This window comes from Cydia fagiglandana, chromosome 6 (genome assembly GCF_963556715.1).
Source record: "Cydia fagiglandana chromosome 6, ilCydFagi1.1, whole genome shotgun sequence".
Lineage (NCBI taxonomy): Eukaryota > Metazoa > Arthropoda > Insecta > Lepidoptera > Tortricidae > Cydia > Cydia fagiglandana.
Genome location: NC_085937.1, coordinates 14884021 through 14908804, shown reverse-complemented (window position 1 = coordinate 14908804; position 24784 = coordinate 14884021). Strand labels below are relative to the sequence as shown.

The window sequence follows — 24784 nt, the reverse complement described above, 5'->3', positions numbered from 1 at the left end:
TTTGTAAAATGAACGTTTCCTTTGTTTCCTGTGAAATTTCCGATAACTTTTTCAACTTATTGAAAAGTTTCACATCTATACAGGGACTTAAAACATTACTACTTATCCTATTTATTGATTAGGTACTTATTTATTTATATCAAAGTAAGTACTAAATATCCCAGTCTAACCAGATTAGTTTAGCCGCAGAAGGCACCTAGTTAAAGTTGAATCAGTGTGAATTGACTAATAGAATAACCGCATATCCTGTTAACTGTCCAATGAGTGACGAATGTCCCTTTGTGTAGTGTCACGCAGCTGACGTAAATCTGTACCCGTTTCAAGGCAAAATGATCTTTGCCAACGGACACGGGGAAACGAAATAACAACGTGTTATGGCTCCTCTACACGATGGGCCAGTGCCGGCCACTCCAAGGGACGCATTTATGCGTTAGAGGGAGCAAGTGATATTGCTATCTCATTCTACCGCATGGCTGCGTCCCTTGGAGTGACCGGCGCTGGCCCATCGTGTAGAGGAGCCATTAGATGAGACCGATAGTGTTAAGAGGAACTCCACTTTGGTAAATAAAGGTTTACCTAGGTATTAATAAATACAAAATAGTAATACAGAATAGACACACACTGTTTGATATCGACACCGCCACTAATACCGGTGTCTATGTGCAATTTCGGTATTTTATATATGCATATACATGTTGTTGTATGTCCCTTACGACATTTGAATTTTCCACCGTGTTATATATCGGTATTTAAATATGTAATTTTGGGATTTTTTAGATATCAAACGTTCTGTTAAAATGTCTGTTTGCCCGTCCGTCCTGCTCAGCTCAGTGCTAGAAAGCTATAACTTTAATTTGGTCATCCAATCCAAATTAAATAGGAAGAAACGATATGATGATTTAGAAAAAACGAATTTAATTTTTAAATTGAAATTAATAATAAAATATTATAAATTAACTTAAAATTAAAAATTAATAATAAATTAGTACCTACCTAGTATATTTACAGTATAAAAACTTAACCCATAAATTTAAATAATCGTTGTCGTTTATTGCATTTAAGTTGCGAGTAAGTGACATACCTAAAATGAAACCTACGGTGCACTAATGACGAGACATTACCGTTACGCCTGTAGGCAACTTCCCGACTACATAATGGGAAAACAATACTTTCGCACGACGTAGCGCTACAATCGTAGCATAGCAGTTAACGAGTTAAAACATTATTACGGCAGAATAAAGTTACATTTCCCTATCCAGGAACCAGGTAATCGCGTGTAATCGAATGATGTAAGTACCTACGGTGGCGGGTAGCGGAATGTCGCAGTGTTACCGCGAGCAATTAATTCAGTTTATTACCCACTAGGGGCCAAAGGGTCAGATTGTTGGGTCGACTTTTCCGCCATTTCCACTGTGGTTGATATCAAATTTGGGTTATAAAGATGGATAATATGTCTTTCCCATCACGGAATAATGTTGCTCCGGACTTTTGGGAGGCGTGCGCGGAGTCGAAGCCAACACGTAGAGCCCTTTTGACACTTTAATGAAATGTAAGGGGTACACCGAATTATTATTAGATGTTATAATGACTCGTCTCTAATTCTGCGAAAACTCAGTACCTATTGATTTAAGGAGAGAACGCAGCATTAATGGGAAGTTTGAAACTAGGTATTTATATTCCTATTATAAGAGTACAACAAGTTAGTAGACACAAGAAGTTTATAATAAACAATTTGACTTGTCAAAATTGAATTTACAAAGATTTATTTACAGTGCATCCAATTCCAACCCTTTGCCCAAGCAAATACATACTCTGTCCTACAAAAGTGGCGATTTTCTATTTTTGATTTTAGAAGCATAGACGAGCATGCCATCGTCTATAGGTAATAAGCCTTATCCTAATACACACATTCCTCTTGCGCGAATGCTTGATTAAAACTTAATTTAAAAGGAGGAAATTTTGCATTTTGGAAAGTGCATCCATCCCCACTATAGTATCTACAGACCTAGTTGACGCGACGGCCGGAGTAATAAATCTTTTCATTCACACTTACAAGGCCGTCGTATGAGTGAATGAGATAGTAATATGAATATGACCCTAGACGTCACTTTGGTTAGTAAACCAGATACGTACTCGTACTATAATAGTCAAAAATAAATATTGTGCGCTATGCATCCCTTCAGGTTACCTTTTTATGCTTTTTTATTATTTTATTAAAGTTTCAATTCAACATAATACTGTGCGATTATGCTGAAATAAGATGTCAAAGTAATGAAATATCCGGATTTTGAAAATCAACCAAGCATTCGCGCATAAAGAATTTTCTAAACACCAGTTTTCATAAAGATCCGCTAGATAAGTACATAGTAATTTCTAAAAAGGTACCTATTGATTAAGTTACCTATGTTGCATCTCACTATGATGTAATGGATCTTTATAAAAATAAAATGTAGTCGGAATAAAACAACATAAAGTTAATTCATATCATTTATTTCCAACAAACAGTTATTCCAGTAGGGATAATGCAGGATGGGAATAAATACACAACAGTGTTCAATGTATATTTTATTAAAACGAATAAACTAGGATAGTTTATTAATTAAATGATTCAAAATCCATTATGTAATGCTTAATGTTTATTTATAATTAACAATTACTAACTAAGTTATGCTAATTTAGAAAATATTAATAAGTTAAAAGTGAAAACTAACCTAAAAGCACGGGAATGCTCGAGTCATAAGTGAGAACTTAACGTTATGAATATCATCGTCTTCTTACAGGCACTGGTATTTTAAAAATAGATATAAATAATAAATAATTAAACAAATATGATTTCATTGCACCCAACAAAAATGTAGCGCATGATTTTACCGTGATTTTAAATTTAAATAAATCGATTCTGTAAAACATTCGTTCGTTTCTGAACTCTACAAGTCTCTACCCATATCGTCATAATAACGTCATTTAGTCAGTACAGTCGACAGCAAAAACGAAATCTACAAATTTTTATGCAAGTCACACAAATAAGTTGCAATTGCATCCGCAACTCACTGGTGAAGAGTGTAGCCTTGAATTCGTCTCAACACATCGGAGACGATATGAGATAGAGTACTTATGGCATTCAGATATCCCTATCCCTTTTGAAAACCCCACAATTCAGAATATCACAGGCTTCTTTAAACAAGGCGTAACAATTTACGTATACATCGGTTGAAAACATTAGTGTAACTAGTACTAGCAAGGATTATTGTAAAAATGGCTGTATTTTATTTGTACTTTGTGTGCGCGGTAATTGACGTAAGTCTAATTACTATTCGGACAGGTTTCTATAGTTAGCTTTACATTATGGACAGTCTAACAAACTACACCTGAAATAAATTTAGGTTAGCGATTTAGTTTCTTATTAGAAACACAATTTTTTTAGTATCAAAATTACATGCTCATATTCAAACATGATTGTAACAATCAAACAAGCTGTCGCTCTGAGACAGTAATAGATGGAATGGAAGCCCCTGGTACCGCCGGAGCGGCATGCGATAACAACTAGCGTGTGCTTTACGACAAAAGTTGGTCGAATTTAAAGTTTCTTTTACAAAAATAGTAACAATTTTCATATATCAAGGTAAAAAAGTCCCTGCTGGAAGTATTCTAATATTCCAAGAAACTTTAAGCAACCACAACTCGGCCAATGACGATAGTGTTACCGTCTTAAGGTGGTTCTCCTTGCTCGATTTTCATACAACTTTCTTGGCACCCTAGCTCCTATTATATAGGGTTTCTTCACTTGTATATGTAATGTTTGGGTAGTATATATATTTCTGTCTTCGCAGAACGTAAAAAAATACTAGATTTTGATTAAAATTATTAAGAAAAAAGCCTTTGAATATTGGTAAAATTTTGCCTCATTGCTTGTTTGTGTGAGTGATGCTTATAGTATCGGTGTAATTCTAACATGGCGACTTCATTTGACAAGTAATCATTTTTAATTTGTCAAAGGTGTAACAGATGGCACTTTAAAACCGCAACACAGATTACCTGTGTATTTTGTTTTATTTTCACTCAATAGAGGGAGGTATATTTAATGCACAAAGCATGTTACGAGTATACCTACTCATTTAAGAATCTCCTTTCTGATATAATTTCATTCCCAGATTTAATATAACTTAATAATTATTATGATTATTACACAATAAAATACATTAATATATTTATAGAAAGGTCAGTCCAAACAATCATTCGCGTTACGGTCGTCCACCGAAAACCCTTGTGAATTCTGCTTTCGTTTCGGTAAATGTTCTCTGGAAAAGCCTATATTTATTGTAACAATGATTTTTAAACTAAAATACCTAGCTATATTTTTCTCAAAAATATATATAGTAGTGGACCCTATAATGGACGTGGAACCAGTTATGGGACAAAAAACCACAAATCCTCTAAAATAAGTATCTAAAAATAGTTTATAAACACTGTCTGTATATTATCATAAATATGAGTCTTAGAGCTGTTTCAATTTAAAGTTTCATTAAATTTGGTTATTTTTTAAGAAATTGGCGTCAACCCAAAAGTTGTCGTGTCACTGAAAAAAAATACCACTACGAATTCTTAACAACTTCGCTAAGAGAGGTGAGTTAATTTATTAAATTTTAATTAATTAATACTCGATGAAAACTAGAATGTGTTTTGTTAATTGCATTTACCATGAGATAATGTATACAACACACTATGTTGTGACTCCACAGATGTAAAAAAAATAGTGGTATTTGGCCCAATCCCATTATACGAGTAGGAGCTGTAAAACTGCATGCCTCCTATAATGGGACAATTGACATTATAATGCTTGCCATGGCATAATTTCATGTTTAAACAATACAGAAGTAAAATGTAGTTACGAAATACGTCAACCAGGAGGTATTCTCGGACTTCGCATAAATTAATATCGTTTTTCCAAACTTTTATTTAACTTGCCCTGTTAGTTTGTGTGGGTCAAATTTTGGTAACTGAATTTGAGCCACTTTTCGATTTCCGATACAATTGAATTTTTTTGTAAGTACGTAATTAAGTATGCAAATCTGATGATAATGCAATATTATATATGATAACATCGACCTGATCTTATGATGGAGACAGGAGGTGGCCATGGGAATTTTATCGAAATAAACCCTAACTAATTGTGTTAGGTATATTAGAATTGTCTCGATGGATCTAATACAATAATAATTGGCTGTGGAAAGAAAAATACATTCATCGATAAAAGCTTATACCAAAAATTGATTTTTTTGCCATAACTTATACCCCATTTCAATATTTTATACTGATAGAGCAATGTCCATTATAGGGGGCCCATTACTGGATCCACGTCCATTACTGGGGGCCCATTACTGGAGCTTTGGTGTCCATGACTGGAGAAGAAAAAAACATAGTTTTAATTTGTTAAGTATGTGGAAACTCATTGCAATATCTTTGATACAACACGCCTAAAACATGAAAGACGGATAGGACTTTCATCTTTTAACACGCTAAGCGGTAGACCAGTTACATGTATAAGGGAAATATCATAAATACTCCAAATTTCTTCTTAAATGTCCCATGACTGGTGCTGTTACTATAGGTATGTGGAGAAAAATGTCATCTTCTTGTAAATAAACAAGATTCTATAATATCTTCTGCTTGTGCATAACAATAACATTAGTAGATGATACTTTTAGGGTTCCGTACCCAAAGGGTAAAACGGGACCCTATTACTAAGACTTCGCTGTCCGTCCGTCTGTCTGTCACCAGGCTGTATCTCACGAACCGTGATAGCTAGACAGTTGAAATTTTCACAGATGATGTATTTCTGTTGCCGCTATAACAACAAATACTAAAAACAGAATAAAATAAAGATTTAATTGGGGCTCCCATACAACAAACGTGATTTTTGACCAAAGTTAAGCAACGTCGGGAGTGGTCAGTACTTGGATGGGTGACCGTTTTTTTTTTTCTTTTTTTTTGTTTTTTTTTGCATTATAGTACGGAACCCTTCGTGCGCGAGTCCGACTCGCACTTGCCTGGTTTTTTTTCAAAAATGCTGCCTTTCACCCGAGTTAAAACACTCTACTTTTCATTTCGCATACGAGGAAAGTAAAATGCATGTGTTTTTTTAAATACATTTTTATAGTAGGTATTTTTGAGAGTAGGTATTTTTGAGAGTAGGTATTTTCAATTAACAATTTGGCCAAAAGTAATTTATGGAATGGGGAGTCAAATATCAGAATGGAAATTGTATAACAAATCCATTTATACCCAAATTTCAATTGCTTATTGTAAAAAGAATAATAAAATCGTACTTGTAATTGGAACCTAAACTGCTCTAGTGCAGAAACGTATCATTTCCTGCACACCTTTTACAACAACAATGACCCTCTTTCATATATTCGGTCAAATTGTGCTTTTTGAAAAACTAATTATAGCCAGCCTTTTATGAATGTAGTATGATACCTTAGGGTATGGTGCTTTACGCACACTAGCGTCCCTTCCCCTCCCCCTGACGCAACCCACCCTTTTTGCATGAAATATGTCCCGGTTCACAGTTTTTTACATTTTTTGAGGAAAGTATACATTTTAGGAAAAAAAGTGTCAATGAAAGAAATAATCCTTAATAAATTCTTAATAAAAAAGGTCATATTCATTTTTTTTATATCATGCACCTAATTCATGTATTAGCTTGTCAAAATTCGAAATAACATAGTTTTTACTTAGGGTTCGAAACTCATTTATTATACACGGTGTAACATGAGGAAACTGAATAATTTTAGCAGCGTATTCCTGATCACATTTAGAGACAAAAATGTCCTATAAACTTTTTTGAAATTCGCCTAGTTTCAGAGTTAATACCAATAAAAAAAAACAAGTTTCTATTGTTACATAGTTCAAAACGCCTTTTTGATGGCGATGTTGCTACTATGGGATTTAGTCTAAATATCCTTATTGATATGTCAAAAAGTGACAAGTAACACTTTACAAAAACTAAGTTTTACGAAAAAAAAAACCATTTTAAGTGACAATTTTTATATACAAATTCATTCATAAAATTAAAAAAAAAACCAAAAAAAAATTTTTTTTTGGCGAAATTGACCTAAACACATATTACATCTTTTCCTTTTTTTGACCTCATGTATACATTTTAGGATAAAACTGTCAATGAAAGAAATAGTTCCTTATTAAATTCTTAGTAAAAAAGGTTATATATTCATTTTATAACACTTATTATACAAGGTGTCCTCAAGAAATGCGAAAGATTTTATTTCTGAGGTCAAATTAAAAGAAGGAAAAAATGTTTGTATGAGTTTAGGCAATTTCGCCGAAAACAATTTTTTTTATTGTTTTTAGGGTTCCGTACTTCAAAAGGAAAAAACGGAACCCTTATAGGATCACTCGTGCGTCTGTCTGTCTGTCCGTCTGTCACAGCCGATTTTCTCCGGAACTACTGGACCAATCAAGTTGTAATCTGGTACACATATGTAAGTTTGTAAACAAATGAATTTTAAACATGGGGGCCACTTTTGGGGGGTAAATGAAAAAATTAAAAAATAAAAATTTTCAAACTATATCATGTTACATATCAAATGAAAGAGCTTATTGTAAGGATCTCAAATATATATTTTTTATAATTTTCGAATAAACACTTTAGAAGTTATTCAAGAAAATAGGCAAAAAATGACTATTCCCCCCTCCCCCTTTATCTCCGAAACTACTAGGTTTAAAATTTTGAAAAAATACATAAAATAGGTCTATGATGACAGGAAAACCTATTAGAAATGTACAGTCAAGCGTGAGTCGGACTTAATTACAGTTTTTGATCCGACTCCTACGGATTTTTTAAAGATTTCACTCACGTTTCGCATAAATAATGTTTAGTTTTAAGTTTATAAAATACATATGTATGTTAGTCTGTAAGGTATTTGTAATATGGGCCTTGTTCCCTGAATTAAATATCTAAATAAATAAATAAATAAAATAAAAAATACATTGTTAAAAATTGTGTAATATACGGAATCCTTGGAACGCGAGTCCGACTCGCACTTGGCCGCAATTTTTTAATTTTTTGAGTATATATGTATGTACATAAAAAGTAAATGTTATTGGTAAACTTGTCAGTTAACATGGATTTTTACTTTTTTTTCGGTAAACATAGTTTTTGCAACGTGTTACTTAATTGTCACTTTTTGACATATCAATAAGGATATTTAGACTAAATCCCATAGTAACAACATCGCCATCAAAAAGGCGTTTTGAACTATGTAACAATCATCATCATTTCAGCCTATATACGTCCCACTGCTGAGCACAGGCCTCCTCTCATGCGCGAGAGGGCTTGGGCTATAGTCCCCACGCTAGCCCAATGCGGATTGGATGTAACAATAGAAACTTGTTTTTTTTTTATTGGTATTAACTCTGAAACTAGGCGAATTTCAAAAAAGTTTATAGGACATTTTTGTCTCTAAATGTGATCAGGAATACGCTGTTAAAATTATTCGGTTTCCTCATGTTACACCGTGTATAATAAATGAGTTTCGAACCCTAAGTAAAAACTATGTTATTTCGAATTTTGACAAGCTAATACATGAATTAGGTGCATGATATAAAAAAAATGAATATGACCTTTTTTATTAAGAATTTATTAAGGATTATTTCTTTCATTGACACTTTTTTCCTAAAATATATTCTTTCCTCAAAAAATGTAAAAAACTGTGTACCGGGACATATTTCATGCAAAAAGGGGGGGTTGCGTCAGGGGGAGGGGAAGGGACGCTAGTGTGCGTAAAGCACCATACCCTATGGTATCATACTACATTCATAAAAGGCTGGCTATAATTAGTTTGTCTTCCCCATACATTAGAACACAATTTAACCGAATCAATAGCATGAGAAATGAAACGGATATTTCTTGTTTTCTTTGCATTAGCATTTTTCTCTCGATAATTTAATCAATTTGCAACATAAGTAGAAGAATCCTCATATATCCATAAATATCAAAATATAAAAGGACATACATTTTCAGAAGAATTCCCCGTGCGACGTTGCCAAGTGGTTTAAAGTACAACATGCTCGCAACGTTTGGATGTCAATAACTCGACAATGAAAAATTATATTTCAAATCAATTCAAACTTGATATTTTTGACAGTAATGGGTTACTTAAATAAGAAGGCATTTTTCGCCCGGGTCTACTATGGTCAAATGGTCTAGTGGCTTTTAGCTACTGAGTATAAGTCTAACAAGTTGAACAGCATGACAGGGTTCAAACCACGAACTCGAAGACTCATTTCTTTTTGTATTTATTTATTTATTTTGTTTCATCTTTTTGGAAATTTTATATGCCTTATTTTAAAAGTTATTTTAAGTAAATGTGTTGTATTTGATTATTTCATGTAGGTATATCATTTCAATAAAATTTTGGAAACTTATTTTATACCTGGTCAAGCAAATCTTGTCAGTAAAAAAACCGGGCAAGTGCGAGTCGGACTCGCGCACGAAGGGTTCCGTACCATAATGCAAAAAAAACAAAAAAAAAAGCAAAAAAAAAACGGTCACCCATCCAAGTACTGACCACTCCCGACGTTGCTTAACTTTGGTCAAAAATCACGTTTGTTGTATGGGAGCCCCATTTAAATCTTTATTTTATTCTGTTTTTAGTATTTGTTGTTATAGCGGCAACAGAAATACATCATCTGTGAAAATTTCAACTGTCTAGCTATCACGGTTCGTGAGATACAGCCTGGTGACAGACGGACGGACGGACGGACGGACGGACAGCGAAGTCTTAGTAATAGGGTCCCGTTTTACCCTTTGGGTACGGAACCCTAAAAAGGCGCGAAATTCAAATGTTCTATGAACGATATCCCTTCGCGCCTACATTTTTCAAATTTGCCGCCTTTTTCTACTGACAAGATCTGCTTGACCAGCTATACTTCGTCGATAGTTGACTTCTTATATACCTATTCTGCGATCCTAATTAGCCTCATGCATGACTTTTTTTTAATTATTTTAATCATTATTTATATCCTTTGAAATCGGAAAATAAAAATACTTTTATAAATCTTCCCATAATATTATTAAAAAATAATTAAAATACTGAAAATATTTTACTCACGTAAGTTTAGTTTCGAAGAATAACATACGCTTAAAATAATTCAAAAGAGAATGCTAAAATTATAAAATAAAAAAAAACTGGCATTGTCGGGGTTTGAACCATGTATCTTAGCTACAATCTGATTTTTTTCAAAATAGAGGCTACGGGTGCCACGAGCACATGACATTTGATGGTCGAAAACATTAGTTGCTTCTGAATGCGTTGTAATTCTTAATCGTTGCTCAAACAAGAATTTATTATTTAATTTCCAATCTTTTTTCAACAATAAACATTTCATCCGCTGCGCCCTCTAGGTTACTTTACTGTAACATTACGAATGTGCTGACATTTGACACTGACTTTAAGGTGACTTTAAGTACGTAAGTGTGCGTGAATGCAAGAAATTGCAATATTTTGCAGTTGGATTCCGGTAATAACGAAATGAGACAATGTTGAGTTGAACATGTCTCGATTTAGATGTAGTATTTTTTATAGTTTTCGCACATATCAACACATCTTATGAAACTTTGTATTTTGGGAGAAATAGTGAAAATCCACAATTCGTGCACAGTGACGCCATCTTTTGGCTGATAATCGGCATCCCATCCCTAGACATCCACCTTAATTTAGATCCAGATGCTTCGATTGATTTTCTCTTACAATGTCTATCAGCTTTGAAGTTGAATAGGTACCTATTTCAATGATGATTATCAATGTGAAAAGAAAATCAGCAGCAAAATTGGATCTGAATCGGTCAAGTAGGTAAACAATGTCTTTTGGCGCATAGCACACGAAAGGCGTGGACGTCTACCGCGCGGCGATAGTGGGGTACTGTACCTGCAGTGCGTTCTTCGCCGAGACAGGGGTGGACGACGCTCGCGGCCCACCCACTCGCTGTGCCGTTAGTGACAGTGCCAAAAACATGGGGGAAACCAAAACAACACGTTAAGGAACTATGCTACACCACTCGTCATCTATCTGCGGTTTCGGACACTTTCTAAGTTAACTTAGCAAAATTATAAACTAGAATAAAGATTGTTCGTCATTTGTTTGCGGATGTTACCTTGCCATAGATTTGTAACAGAAGTGACCGTAACCGACAAATAGAATTCTATACGACGGAAACTGCCAATGTATTGAATCAGATTCGTTATTTGATTCAATATAAAGGCAATTTAGCATAGCTTTAGTTTATACCAACAGAGAATCGCGAAATGTAATGCAATGTTGGTACAAAATAATCGGTCAGCCATGCACAGTCGTAAGGAAAAGTGGAGATACTTTGACTGTCCATATGATACGAAGCTATGGAACGACAAAGTATGAAGTTGTTATTTTAGCAGACGCTTAAACTGCCAAAACAGAAATATGTACATAACAAGCAAAATGATTGAATGTCGATGTCTTTGGTATTGCGAGTGATCTAAGTCAACTACGAAATGAGCTAATGATATGAGATCTTTTAGATATTCGATTTGGAATAGGTACTATGCGCAAAAGAAATCAAGCACATTTCCGTGTTTATGTGTTCTGCACACCAAATATATAAAGTTAGTTACACAAACATATCTAAGTATAATTTGAACAGTCTTGCCACGATTGGGAAATCTTAAAAATAATATCACAGTCTGAAATCATAAGAGATGTTCTGAGGAATGTCTACCGCAGTCTCTCCAGGGATCCCATTTAAGTGCCGTCAAGATTTATACAGACAGATTGCGAGATTGCAAAGACCTAAGTTACAAAAATATATTCTTTACAATCTCAAATCAGAGTCGGATCTCGACTTGACGCCTTGGGTCCCAGATGTATTGATAATGTAACTAACGTGTGAAATAAGCAACTACGAATATAAGCGGTCGAAATGATTAATATGATAAATGATAATATAGTAAAATAAGCTTGTTTTCGATTCCCTATCTTTATGTCATATCTAAAGATAGCCAACCGACAACAAATAATAAGTGTAAATTAATAACAAAAGGACCAAACCGAGGGGTGCCACTACAGACAAAATAAAATCGTATTAATCAAACTATGTCCATGCAAACAATAAGCGCACTCTACATAAATATTATGACCACACTCGTACGCGTCGCCCCCGCGAACATCGTGTATGCAGATACGTGTCACTTCGCTCACCGGACTGTTCAATATTTGAGACAAACACTACAACAACATTTCTTAAGAGGACGGAAATAACCGGATAAATACATTTAATACGTGCAAATAGGAATACTGATATAGGTAGTATACGAGTTTACTAGGCGTTCAGATATACACGATGTTGGGGTATGAGAATTGGAAGGGCGACACGCAGGAGTAGTGGTAACTCTTCCCGAAGCCCGAGAAGTGCGTGTTGGTCGGCGGCATGTCGACGAGTATGTCGGTAGCGGCGGTCCCGCGGCTGGCCCGCGTCACGGCGGCCGGCCGGCCGCCCCACCGCACCAGCTCGCCGCCGCCGCCGCGCCCCGCCCGCGTGTCGCCGCTCGACACGCTCGCGCCCGACCCGCTCGACACGCTGCGCCGTGAACGCGGCGACGCTATGCTCAGCGTGCTCTCCGAGCATCGCCAGGATTTGGGCAGCGTTTCGCTCGCCCAGCGGCGAGGATTCAACTCTTTGCTTTTAGCGTCGCGCATTACGATGTCGTAGAAGACCTTTGGGTGTGGAATAGCGATCAAGGCGCAGTGGTCTATGTCGACGTGTTTGACGAGGAGCGTTTTGTCGAGCAGGCTGGGCACGCTGCGGTGGGGCGCGACACGGCGCGGAGTGGTACGGCCGAGCGGCTCGGCCGAGCGCGCGCGCGGCTAGCCTACCTGAGCGCCGAGCGCCGTCACCCCGAGCCTCACCCCCGTCGCGCGCGAGGACGCGATCGACGTGCCGAGTGACGTGAGGGATTCGCGCGAGTTGGAGCGTCTCATGGGCGTCATGCGGCCGTTGTTGTTGTGGATCGCGCAGGCTCCAGGCTTGCGGTTGGAGGGCGAGCGTGATACCTTAGCGATGGGCGCGAACAAGCCAAAACGAGGCGCACATTCAAAGTACCTGAAAAAGAATAATCATTAAAAACCTGGATTTACTGACACATAAGTTTCTTGTATATTTTACCGATGTACCTCTTTCCTTCAACGGAGCCGTCGTTCTTGCCGATCGGGTCGTCAAGTTCAACACCCGCCCAAACGCCTGAAGCGAAGTCGGTAACGCCAACATATTTCAGGGTACCAGCTTTGCTCCCGCGACTGCTGGATACTATGACTCTGTCTCCGAGGCGAAGTTCCCCGTTTGTCGTAGTCGAAATAGACGCATCTAAAAAAAGGAATACATGCTCAAATTTGCGTCAATAATGCTTTGTTCTATTTACAACTGTTTATCAAAATAGAGGTATAAGCCTACACATCATTACTGCCTCTTTTGTCTTAGTCAATTGGTAACTATTGACCATCTGTCAAGGTGATATTTAACCCATCTATTCAAAAGTTACTCCTTTGTCCTAATAAATCACTCTACAAGTAGGTAGGCACTGATCACTTTTGCAGCATTCCAAATAAAATATTATATATTGTGTTCATTAAGCTTGGGCCGCCACTGGTGATCCTTGTGAGCCTTTTGTACTTACTCATTTTGCTGCTGACAACGCTGCGCACGCTGCCGTTGGGCGACAGCGTGCGGCGGTAGCGTCCCACCCCAGAAGGCGGGCGCTCGAACACGCTGCCCGCGTCTGACGTAGGCGACCCATCATGTGTCGCTAGCGGGGCACGCGTCAGTCGCGTCAGACGAGAGAACACACCGCGCTTTTCCGAGCATTGGAAGTAGCGGACGCCAGCAACTGATCCGTCGTTTTTGCCTGAAAGATGGAACATTTTATTAGGTGCTCTGATGCTGATGGCTTCGTGGATGCCCGGGCGAACATAGAGAAAAGTCGTAGAAGATTAATCAGAGTAACCTGTTACAAACTAGGTCTTATGAGGCAAGCCCCTGAAAGGAGAAGACCGGGATGCCTTCACACAGTTTATAAAAAGGGTGTAGCCAAATTGTCAAATATCCTCCGACACACTGTGGTCTATGTCGTGATCTTACCGATGGCATCGTCGAGCACGATTCCCGCCCAGTCGCCGGGCGCGAACTGAGTTTCTCCGATGTACGCGATCTGGCCGGGCTTGGTGCCGCCCACCCACACGCGCTCGCCGATAATGAAGCTGTCAGTGTCCTCCGTTAGAACAACACTGTGATCTGCAAAGTCAAAACACATGCTTATGTTTTTTGTAAGGTGTCAGTATCGAACTAATGTCCGGCCGCCTGATACGATTGTCAACTTTTTTATTGATAGTTTTTGTATTATGAACAGACATAAAATATTTTGTGGAAAAATAACACTTTAACACTTAACTTAGGACGTATCAGTAGGTACGTCACCCTAAGTAAGTAGTATTTTCTGATCTAAAAAGGCTTCAGATTATAGGCACATAGGTAATATTCGATATGTGACATCGTATAAGGCGCTCAAACTAACGATATTACGCCGGTAAACCTTTTGAACGTTCTCGCAAGAATACCTAATAGTTTTAATAATTTAATACCGGAAGAAAGTTTTAAGCACCTCATTAAGTTGAAAATGCCCAGGCAGTAAAATAGCGGAAAAGGCTTGACCCATTTATGGGCAGGTTTATGATGTGCACACGATTAGAATTATCGTGGGCGTATGCGTGCTAGTGCAACGGTCACCGGGGTTGATTTGCATTCTTGTATGCACGCCATGTGCGGGCTTTCGCTTCATTCATATTGCATTCAACAAACTGCAGTTGACTTGAAAAATATGAAGTGTAGTATAGTATGTTTCAGTAATAAATAACTGGAAGGAATAGGCGTCGTGTGGCGTCCATGGAACTCGATTACCGATTGAATATTAAAAATATTAGAGGACTAGGTACAGGTTGATAAAAATAATGAGTATCCCGAGACAGACAATTTCATTCACTTATTCAAACTATGTTCTTGCTATTGAATCGATCTATGGAATTTCAAAGCTTTACATTTATGCGAGTCGCGGTTCGTGTTTGTTCAAGGATATTATGGTTCTAAACGCCTCAGTGAATAAGTCAAATAAGCATACTAAATCAGGCTTCACTATACAAATATTTTACTTAGGACGCCACACTGGTGCTAGAATATCGTATCGCTAAACAGATCATAATTCATAACTGAACATTGCATAACACTAAAACACCACAACAACATTGCAAGCAAATTGATCATAATCACTGATGAATACTTGGAACATCTATAATGACGAGTATGTGGCTATCGAGCGTGCGTGACTTGCATTGCAATTTGTAATAAAAAAATTGTTCAGCATCAAGTTCCACGATAAAATACGTTTCCAATAAAATATGATTTATTACAAGAGACACTTTAATAGGTAGTGATTAATGCAGCTGACTGCTAACAATAAGACCTAATGAAGGAGGTCCGTTTATGGTCATCGACTAATATGAAGGGTCTGGGCCTACGCTACTTTGTCTGTGGGTATACATACTAGTATTTAACACTAGTTTGTCGCCAAACAATTCGCTTATTAGGTATTTCAGAAACACATGCTAAAAAGGCATGTTTTCTAAATGGTAAATAAAAAAAAAAACTATGTGAAAAGTTAAAACGATTTTACTAAGTAGTTACTCGTCAGAGTTTATTACATTTTATTTCATTTTATGGCAGTAACTCAGAAAATAGAGGCTAAGCTAAATTGGGCTGGTCATGTCTGCCGCATGCCAAACGACTTGTGGGCCAAGTTAACCACAGAGTGGGTGCCCCACGAGTCAAACCGGGGATCCGGCAGACCTCGTCGGCGATGGCGGGATAACTTGGACTCCTTTTTGAGAGACTAGCCAGATGTAGCTCAAAACCGGGACGAGTGGAAGAAGAGGGGGGGAGGCCTTTGCCCAGCAGTGGGACACAACAGGCTCATAATAATATGGCAGTAGCTCCTAATGACAACTGATTAATTCGATTTTATAGTGGAACTTGACATAATGAATGAAGTTCGTGCTGTTACCTGAGGACCTGCGCAGGCCGGCCTCGCTGAGGCGCCGCGGGTGCTTCTCCCACAGCGCGTCCATCGACGTGACGCTGTACGTGCTGCTGGCTACCAAGCGACACACACACACAACCATTAGCTACACACAGACACAGATGAGTGGAACTCACGACACAATGGGTGCATTCCAAAAACGGTAATGTGGGATTTTTAGTTATGAAACTGTATTTTTCTATTGAATATTTCTATTGTTTGAATTGAAAAACGTTTCTTAAATTATAGATTAGTAAATTAGTCTTTTGTTGATTTGATCTAGAGATTACCTTGGTAATTTTAGCTGTATATTTTTAATATAGTCCATTCATGCATTGTTAAACCTGTCTGTTATGAGAATTTACACGCGCAGCATGTTTTTTTTGTACAGGTATGAGGTATTACTCGTGTTACAAAGATTGAACAGCCTTGTCATGTAGAAGATTGACTTCGTCACTGACATATACATTGTGTCGAACGATTATGAGATTTATGAGCGACAGCCGTGGCGCTTGTAAAAAGATCAAAACAATCAGCGTTACAGTTCGGCCGATAGACAATGCTCTTAATTGCGACGGTAAGATTTGATGGGGGGTCGTGGGCGGGCGACTCGTCTATGACTCGTCTTAACAACGCGGGTTTCTTAAATTTATCGTGACATAGTATACCTATGTTGTGTTAGCAATTGATTATGTTGTTTGTAAACAATCGAAAGGCGATCGCGCCTCGTCTTGGTGAGAAAAAATAATGGGTTACATTTTTAGTTAGTCCAAATTATCGAGCGTTATGGACACACGTTTAAACCTACACCTCAAAAGATTCCACCACCGTCTGATGACATGAATACAGAGCTCTCTACCCTCCACCTTATTACAAGTGCCTCTACGAAGGAATAGGACTTACTAGATGCCTTGCGATGCGAGCGCGGTCTGTCGGGCAGACTGCTGGACACCTCGTCCTCCTCGGCTTCTATGAGGTCTTCATACAAATAAAAGCGTGACATCATTATGAACAAGTGAAATTTAAAATTATTTACAATATACAGTGATTGAGTGATAGATGTGCGTGCCAAACGTCCATTTCAAAGCATGTAGCATGCTGTGCTCTCATGCCATCTTAAATTTTGAAATCACTCTATAGAGTTCGAGCGTGAAATGAGATTTTACTCACCTGATAAATGTTTTCTAGATAAGTCGTCGCTGAGCTTCCTCACAGCGTCGGAGCTGCCGTCTATGACAACAAAAACAACACGTAAAGCGGAATGATAAAACAATAAACATGCTTAAGGAAAAACGATATAAAATGTATTTTAAAATTCAATGTCAGACAGATAACTAATAACAAATTGTCGAGGAAAGCAAGCGTTTGTCACTTTTCAACTTAGTTTTAAAGTTATGATCATAAAGGTTTAAGTTAAGGTAAAGCATTGCTTTCCGCGACTATACAATAAAACGAAGGCATTGACGCGTATAATATGTGAGGCTCTATGTTATGATACATGGTTGTTTGCAATTCATATTGGGCAGAGTTCGATAAAATCATATAGTAAGGATTGAGGTAGGTGTGGGAGACACCCACTGCCTACCTCTCTTGGCCAGTCTATAAAGGGCTTAATATCATTGGTGTCTAGAGACACGTGTGCCATTAGTGAATAGAGTAGCGGTGGCACGAGCCACAGCTGGCACACGGACACGAATGAGTAGGCACGCAATTAGGGTTATCAATAAGGTAAGGAATTTTCCGAACAAATCAAATTTGTATCTCACTTTTTGACATTTTTAGTGATGGCTGTAATTTTTTGTGTATAGCTTTTTGACGTTTTAGTGACGTTTGTATTTTTTTTGTGTATTTTCCTTATATAATATATTATACTGTACTGTATGACTACCTAATGTATGTTAGCATGTAAAAATTTTTTTCAAACACAATACTGTATTGTTCATGGAATAAAGAATTGAATTGAATTTTTAGGTCACTCTTTCAATGTTAATCGAAAAACTGTTTACAATTTTTGCTGCGTTTTGAGATTGGAACATGAAGTCATTTGTCATTACAAAACATAACGTTGGCTAAGCCTCCTTAACCTTCTAAATCTATTTTTTTGAAAATAGAAAATTTTGTATCACTTTGATATGCTTTTTGATTTTTGTATATCATGTTCTTTTTCATATTGGTGAGCAATAAAGAATATTTGTATTGTATTTTATTGAATGATACCTATTAAAGTTAAAAATTACAGAGATTCCGTTGGGCACTAGGGGAGCTAAAACTATTTTTACTTAAACCAGCGGTAACCGTGTGATAGAGTCTATGCGGAAAGAGAAGAGCCATATTTGTATTGGTTCCCTTATATTCTACGACTCTTTCTTTTTCCGCACAGACTCTATCACATGGTTACCGCTGGTTTAAGTAAAAATAGTTTTAGCTCCACTAGTGCCCGACGGAAAGTTTATAAATGAATCTGGCATTTCATCAGGATATTAGAAATTAAATAGTTGGTAGCCCTCACATTTAGTTGCAAATTATGGTGGGTGATAAAGCCATAACTTGGCGTCTGTTTATTCTTGGGAATCACGGTATCCGTTTAGTTCTGCTTCATTACCCTGAAACCGCGAAATCTAGTCCAATATTACTAATATCTAGTTCATAAACTAGATCTCTCCGATGTAGTATTTAGATATCGTGAAGGCACCGAACTAAGGCTTGGCATGATTCATAGATATTGATTGTAAATAATGCGTGATAAGATAAACTTTAAAAACCAGAACATTATTAATTTGCTAAAAACTTGTTTTTAATTAGACATGATCCATGTCGATATATTATAATGCGTCTCTATTAATTTAACAGTTAATTAATATGATTGGTGTTATTGGCAGTATATCGTTTATGGCAGATGGAACGCGGAATGAATTTATAAATCGGTATCTATTTCGCACTATTCGCAAATGTCAAGATATCTTAACGATTTGTATAATCGTTTACCCCAATGAAGATATATTCAATTTATTGTCGCACACAGCTAAACTTTAATATCCAGGATTAACACCACATGTCTCTAATATAAATAAACGCACTTTCCTATAGTCAAATGTATACTTTGAAACAGACTGTAGGGCCATCCCTTCACGATATTTAAAAGAATAGTCTCTGCAAGAATACAGCTCCTGCTGTTAAAACCCTAAGAGCTTAATTTAAATAGCCGATCGTCTTTTGTTTTAAGTGAAATGTGAACATGAGAAGTGATGAGACTGGCTTCACTCACAATTCCGGCGGAGGTTGTGATCACTGATCAGATTCAAAGACTAGAGTGACCGAGGAGCCGGCCGGCGGGTCGAATCGCGTGTCCGGCACTGAGCCCAGTTAATCACAAATCACAACTGCGCAGCGACACCGGCCTTGCGGCGGCGCGTGGGCACGCTAATCATAACTTGGCTCATCGCGGGCCCTACGCCCGGAAGGTACCTACGCGGAAACTGCACTAGAAAGGCTAACTGGATCTAATGACGGGTTTTCACTCTCTTTCTGTTACTCTATACGCACATGTCCTATAAGTAGCGTTACAAATTGCAGCATCTCTATCTGTACGCAGGTTAACTTTCCGTAGGTATGTTTCTCATCTTAAATGGAATGACGCACATAACCAAAGTAATTTGCATACTCAAACTATGTGTGAATGACGACAAAGAGACGTGTCATTTCAAAAGCCCACATAGTTGTCTATGGCTAGAGTTCGCGATTATACTTATGTAAGATACTGTCCGATGGAACCAAATGTTACCGAAATTGATGCCTTGAATAGCCTAACCAAATCGCATAATATGCCTTAACCTGATTCGTTGTTATTAACGAGATGATGCGGGTACGAGGAAGAGAGACGTACTCTAGACAGGAGTAGAGGAAATCAAGGGAGGATTATCTCCAATACTTATTAGAAGAGAAGTACTCAATATGGTGACAATGATTGTAAGTAGTCGTAGGGATTCCTTATAGTTAACGTTTCATGAGCACATACAAATATTGACATTTTAGTTTTTGAACACGCCAGGTAAAACGATTTTTTTCACATATTCACGTTTATCTAGTACTTAGATAAAAAAAAAACTACCATTGCGTGGTCTACAGATTGCGGGGAAGTTTGCATTCCCTCGTAGTTATCAATAAAAGTGAATCAGTCACAATTACTTTGTTATCGACAAGAGTCAATAAAACGAGGTATTACACTGCGTTGCAATTGCAAACAGATAATTGCATCGCACAGCTATAAAAGTTAAATTGATAATAATAGGGAACACGGCATTGTAATCATTGACTGACTATTTATACTTGGAACTAACAAACCAGTATGTACACCGAGACCTGAGTACGATACTGAGGATATATATGAGTAGTTTTACTGACATCTGACTTTTCTCACCTTTCGACACTGCAAATGGAGACTGATGATGATTGAATTAAAAGTCGTTAAATGATACAATTTATCATTGTTGTAATGTAATGTTAATAAATAACAGTCAGGTCGCCTTGCCATCCAATAATAGCAAAGGTACGATTATATTCCTAGAATTGATTAGTGCAGTGCGCGCAGCTGCGAATTTCCACACAACCGTACACGCTATTACTATTATACTTACTTTACTCTTTGTGCTATTACATGACAATGAAATTCAGAATACTGAAGACTTCCACACCACTCAATAACAGCCAAATATACCTACCTGCGCTATTAAATAAAATTGACAAGATTATCATAACAAAAAGGCGTTATTACACGTTTGTAATACAAACGTCGGTCTGCTATTGTCATGTTAAAAGACATTCGTCATAGCTACTGGCTGCGTACTCCGGGAAGGGTTTCCGTTTCGGATATCAAAACGACAAATTGACTGGAATATATTAAGATTAGCGAGCTTTTTGTATGTTTATGTTACACAATTTAATGAGAACAATGATTCATGAAATGATAATAATATAATGACCATAATGTGTGTGATGGCAGGTGACACAATGGAGCAACGTGGTGAATCCCACGCTAGTTCGTGCTCTTGTCTTCTCGTAGCGCGTGGGTGACCTACTCTAGTTCCGAATACTTCCCACCCTCCACAATAACATAACTAATTTAATGCCACATATATAATGTTTTATGGCTACAGAAGAAATACAATACGCCTATAGATTGGCAGAGTCCATAAAACAAAAGACCAACACCCAGGGGCTATCATTAAAAAACCGGGCAAGTGCGAGTCGGACTCGCGCACGAAGGGTTCCGTACCATAAAGCACAAAAAAGGGGAAAAAAATGCAAAAAGAAAACGGTCACCCATCCAAGTACTGACCACGCCCGACGTTGCTTAACTTTGGTCAAAAATCACGTTTGCTGTATGGGAGCCCCACTTAAATCTTTATTCTATTCTGTTTTTAGTAATTGTTGTTATAGCGGCAACAGAAATACATCATCTGTGAAAATTTCAACTGTCTAGTTATCATGGTTCGTGAGATACAGCCTGGTGACAGACGGACGGACGGACGGACAGCGAAGTCTTAGTAATAGGGTCCCGTTTTACCCTTTGGGTACGGAACCCTAAAAATGACTGCGGCGGAAAATATGGTTCATATATTAACTATGTATGTAGGTATTAACAACAACATGTTAATACGATGACATGATGTCAATTTTATGCGAACATCTCCGTTCGCAGAAATGATGTAATTGCTATAAAAGAACTTACATTATTTGTAGATTTAGTTAGCGCTTGAAGTGCGAGACGTACCAATTTGAGCACAGACCATGCTTGAAGACAAGAGTCGGGGAATGACATTGTGTTTTGTGGTCAAGTTCAAGTTTTTGTGAGCTAGTCGTATGCTAATGAGGTGTTGTTTTGCAAAACATCAACGTATGAAATAATTTTGACAATTTGGCCTCAAGCAGATTATTATTTGGATGCAGCAACAACAGCTATACTCCAATTATATCTAGTAGGGTCATACGGCAAATGATCTAATTCGTCAATTGAGGACAATTTCGCGCTCTGCTCTCACGTAACTGATGCGACATACGCTGCAATTTTTGATGCCAATTACTTGACCAGCTGCTCGGCCACGTGAAGCCAATTTCATTCACAGATTTTCCACCAATCACTTCATATTAAAGAGATTAAGGGCGAAATTTGGAATTTATTAAGCGCGTGTTACCCATATTGACCTACATAATAATATAAAAATAAGTAAATATACCTAAGCTAATAATGAAATTACTTTGATCCTATTGAGATGGTTGATGTACAGTTTACATCTAAAGTAAGGGATCAGACGACATGTCAAAAGTTTTTTAACCGAGTTCCAAATCTCAAAGAAGGAGGTTATCAATTCGGTTGTATGTTTATTTTTTATTTTAATAGCTTAACAAATGACAAAAATATATAAGTCCCTTTATATAGAACAATAAATCCTTAAACTACGTCCAGGACCCGGGTATGTCCTTAAACCACGTCCAAGACCACCGGTGTACGGGCAGCAGCGACCCTCAAATTCGGTGTACTCGACTGCGATCGCCAACCCGCCTGCCAAGCGTGGTTATATAGAACAATAAATCCTTAAACTACGTCCAGGACCCGGGTATGTCCTTAAACCACGTCCAAGACCACCGGTGTACGGGCAGCAGCGACCTTCAAATTCGGTGTACTCGACTGCGATCGCCAACCCGCCTGCCAAGCGTGGCGATTATGGCATTCACCCCCCAAAAAAGGGGGAGGCCTATGTTCAACAGTGGACGTCTTATGGCTGAGATGATGATGATGATATAGAACAATTAGATCGTGACATATACTTTAGATAGTAGAGATATATCCTATTTGGAAAATAATTCCTGGATGGCAAGTATTTTTGGAGGGTGGTTTCATCCGCTACCATTCATGCTGAGTTTGACAACGACAGATATTTCGAAGCTTTATCAAGTGTATTTTGGACATGAAAGCAAGATAAATATCATTCTTTTTTAGAATTATTAGTAATGAGAGCATAAAAAGTTCAGTAGCAAAAATACACTGGCCCGACCGAGTTGGCGCCTATCGTACTACCGCGATCCAGCAGAACGGAACGGCGCCCCGCTGCGACAGATGAAAGACAAGATACATTCAGGCCATATAAATAAACATTGGTGATTCATACCGCATTTCAGGCAATCGTTTATCGAGCCATTATCATAATTGAAATATTTATTGAGGAACATGTGACAACCAGTTAAGGTTGCGTAGGTACTCGTAGGCCTGATTCGAGTGACTCACCCTGCACCTTATGGAGACAATGCAGTTCGGAGCTCAGTGTACGCGTAAACAGAAAGACGATAATTTACCACCAAATTTGGATGTATTAAACAAGAAGCTATTTCATGAATCGAAAGGTCTCGCAACAGCCTCATGTGAAGCTGAAAACAAAACGTTGTGTGCAAAATACGGAATCGAATTTTATGTGTACTCCATACAATGTTACAAGATTTACAGCCTCTTGCGTCCGCAGCATTAATTTATAGGTTTTCGCAAAGCATAAATAGCAACAAAAGATGTGGCGATGAATATATTAAGTAATTCTCTCGTCTCGAAGCTTGCGTAAAACAAAACGGAGGGTTATATAATAAAGGATTTCTAAACGAAGCAGTATTTAATGCACCTGTAGCATGAGAAAAGTTACATAGGGAGACCTCCCTCCCGGGGGTTAGGTATTTGGATACTGATGTCCAGTGAAAGTTGATTGGAAGTTAATGCAACCAGCGCGGATAGTGCGATTAGGCTATTTCACGGATGGACACTAGCGCCATCTTTTGAACGCAGTGACAATGAAACAATAAATGAGTGAAATAAATGATCTAATGGTCCGATTAATTGGCTCAGGATGCGGTATGATTGACGGGGCAGGCCCTCAGCCCGTGTAAGGCACGAAAGCGCTCGGCAGGCGGCTCACGTCTGCCCCTACGATAATGGGTAGTAATGAGACCGCGCCATGCATCGCAACTACTCTCCATTCTCCACACCTGCGATAATTAATCCGAAATCAAACTGCCGTTGGAATACTAATGTGATTTATTACTCTCATAACCAGTGTTGGCATCAATCTGAACTAAATCAATCCGGATTGATCAATCGAATTGACGCGTCAATCCGAATTGATCAATCCGGATTGATCAATTCGAATTGAATCAATTCTGATTGACGCGTCAATCCGATTGAATCAATTTGAATTAACGCATCAATCCTCAATTCGGATTAAATCAATTCTCAATCTAGATTAACCATAGTCCCTAAGATTACTTTTCAAAGGTGTAAGTTTTTGGGACTTACTTACTGGACTTAAATTCGATATCTGAGGTTCCCAGAGGTTCGAAAACATGTTCCTGATGTCAGTATTGATTTATTTTATTTATTTTATTTATTTTATTTATTTTATTTATTTTATTTATTTTATTTATTTTATTTATTTTATTTATTTTATTTATTTTATTTATTTTATTTATTTTATTTATTTTATTTATTTTATTTATTTTATTTATTTTATTTATTTTATTTATTTTATTTATTTTATTTATTTTATTTATTTTATTTTATTTATTTTATTTATTTTA

The 24784-nt window shown here is 37.5% G+C and overlaps 1 protein-coding gene across 1 annotated transcript in view; it reads right to left on the bottom strand.

Annotated features, from left to right (window-relative positions):
* Positions 1-24784, bottom strand: part of LOC134665475 (restin homolog) — a 74288-nt gene that overhangs the window by 17475 nt on the left and 32029 nt on the right. Inside the window, exons 3-10 of the mRNA XM_063522450.1 lie at positions 17342-17401; positions 17075-17149; positions 16157-16246; positions 14185-14337; positions 13724-13951; positions 13224-13413; positions 12927-13152; positions 10947-11003 (exon numbers count right to left, since the gene is read on the bottom strand). Coding sequence (XP_063378520.1) covers positions 10947-11003; positions 12927-13152; positions 13224-13413; positions 13724-13951; positions 14185-14337; positions 16157-16246; positions 17075-17149; positions 17342-17401 — 1079 coding nt within the window. The remainder of the gene's footprint in view (positions 1-10946; positions 11004-12926; positions 13153-13223; positions 13414-13723; positions 13952-14184; positions 14338-16156; positions 16247-17074; positions 17150-17341; positions 17402-24784) is intronic.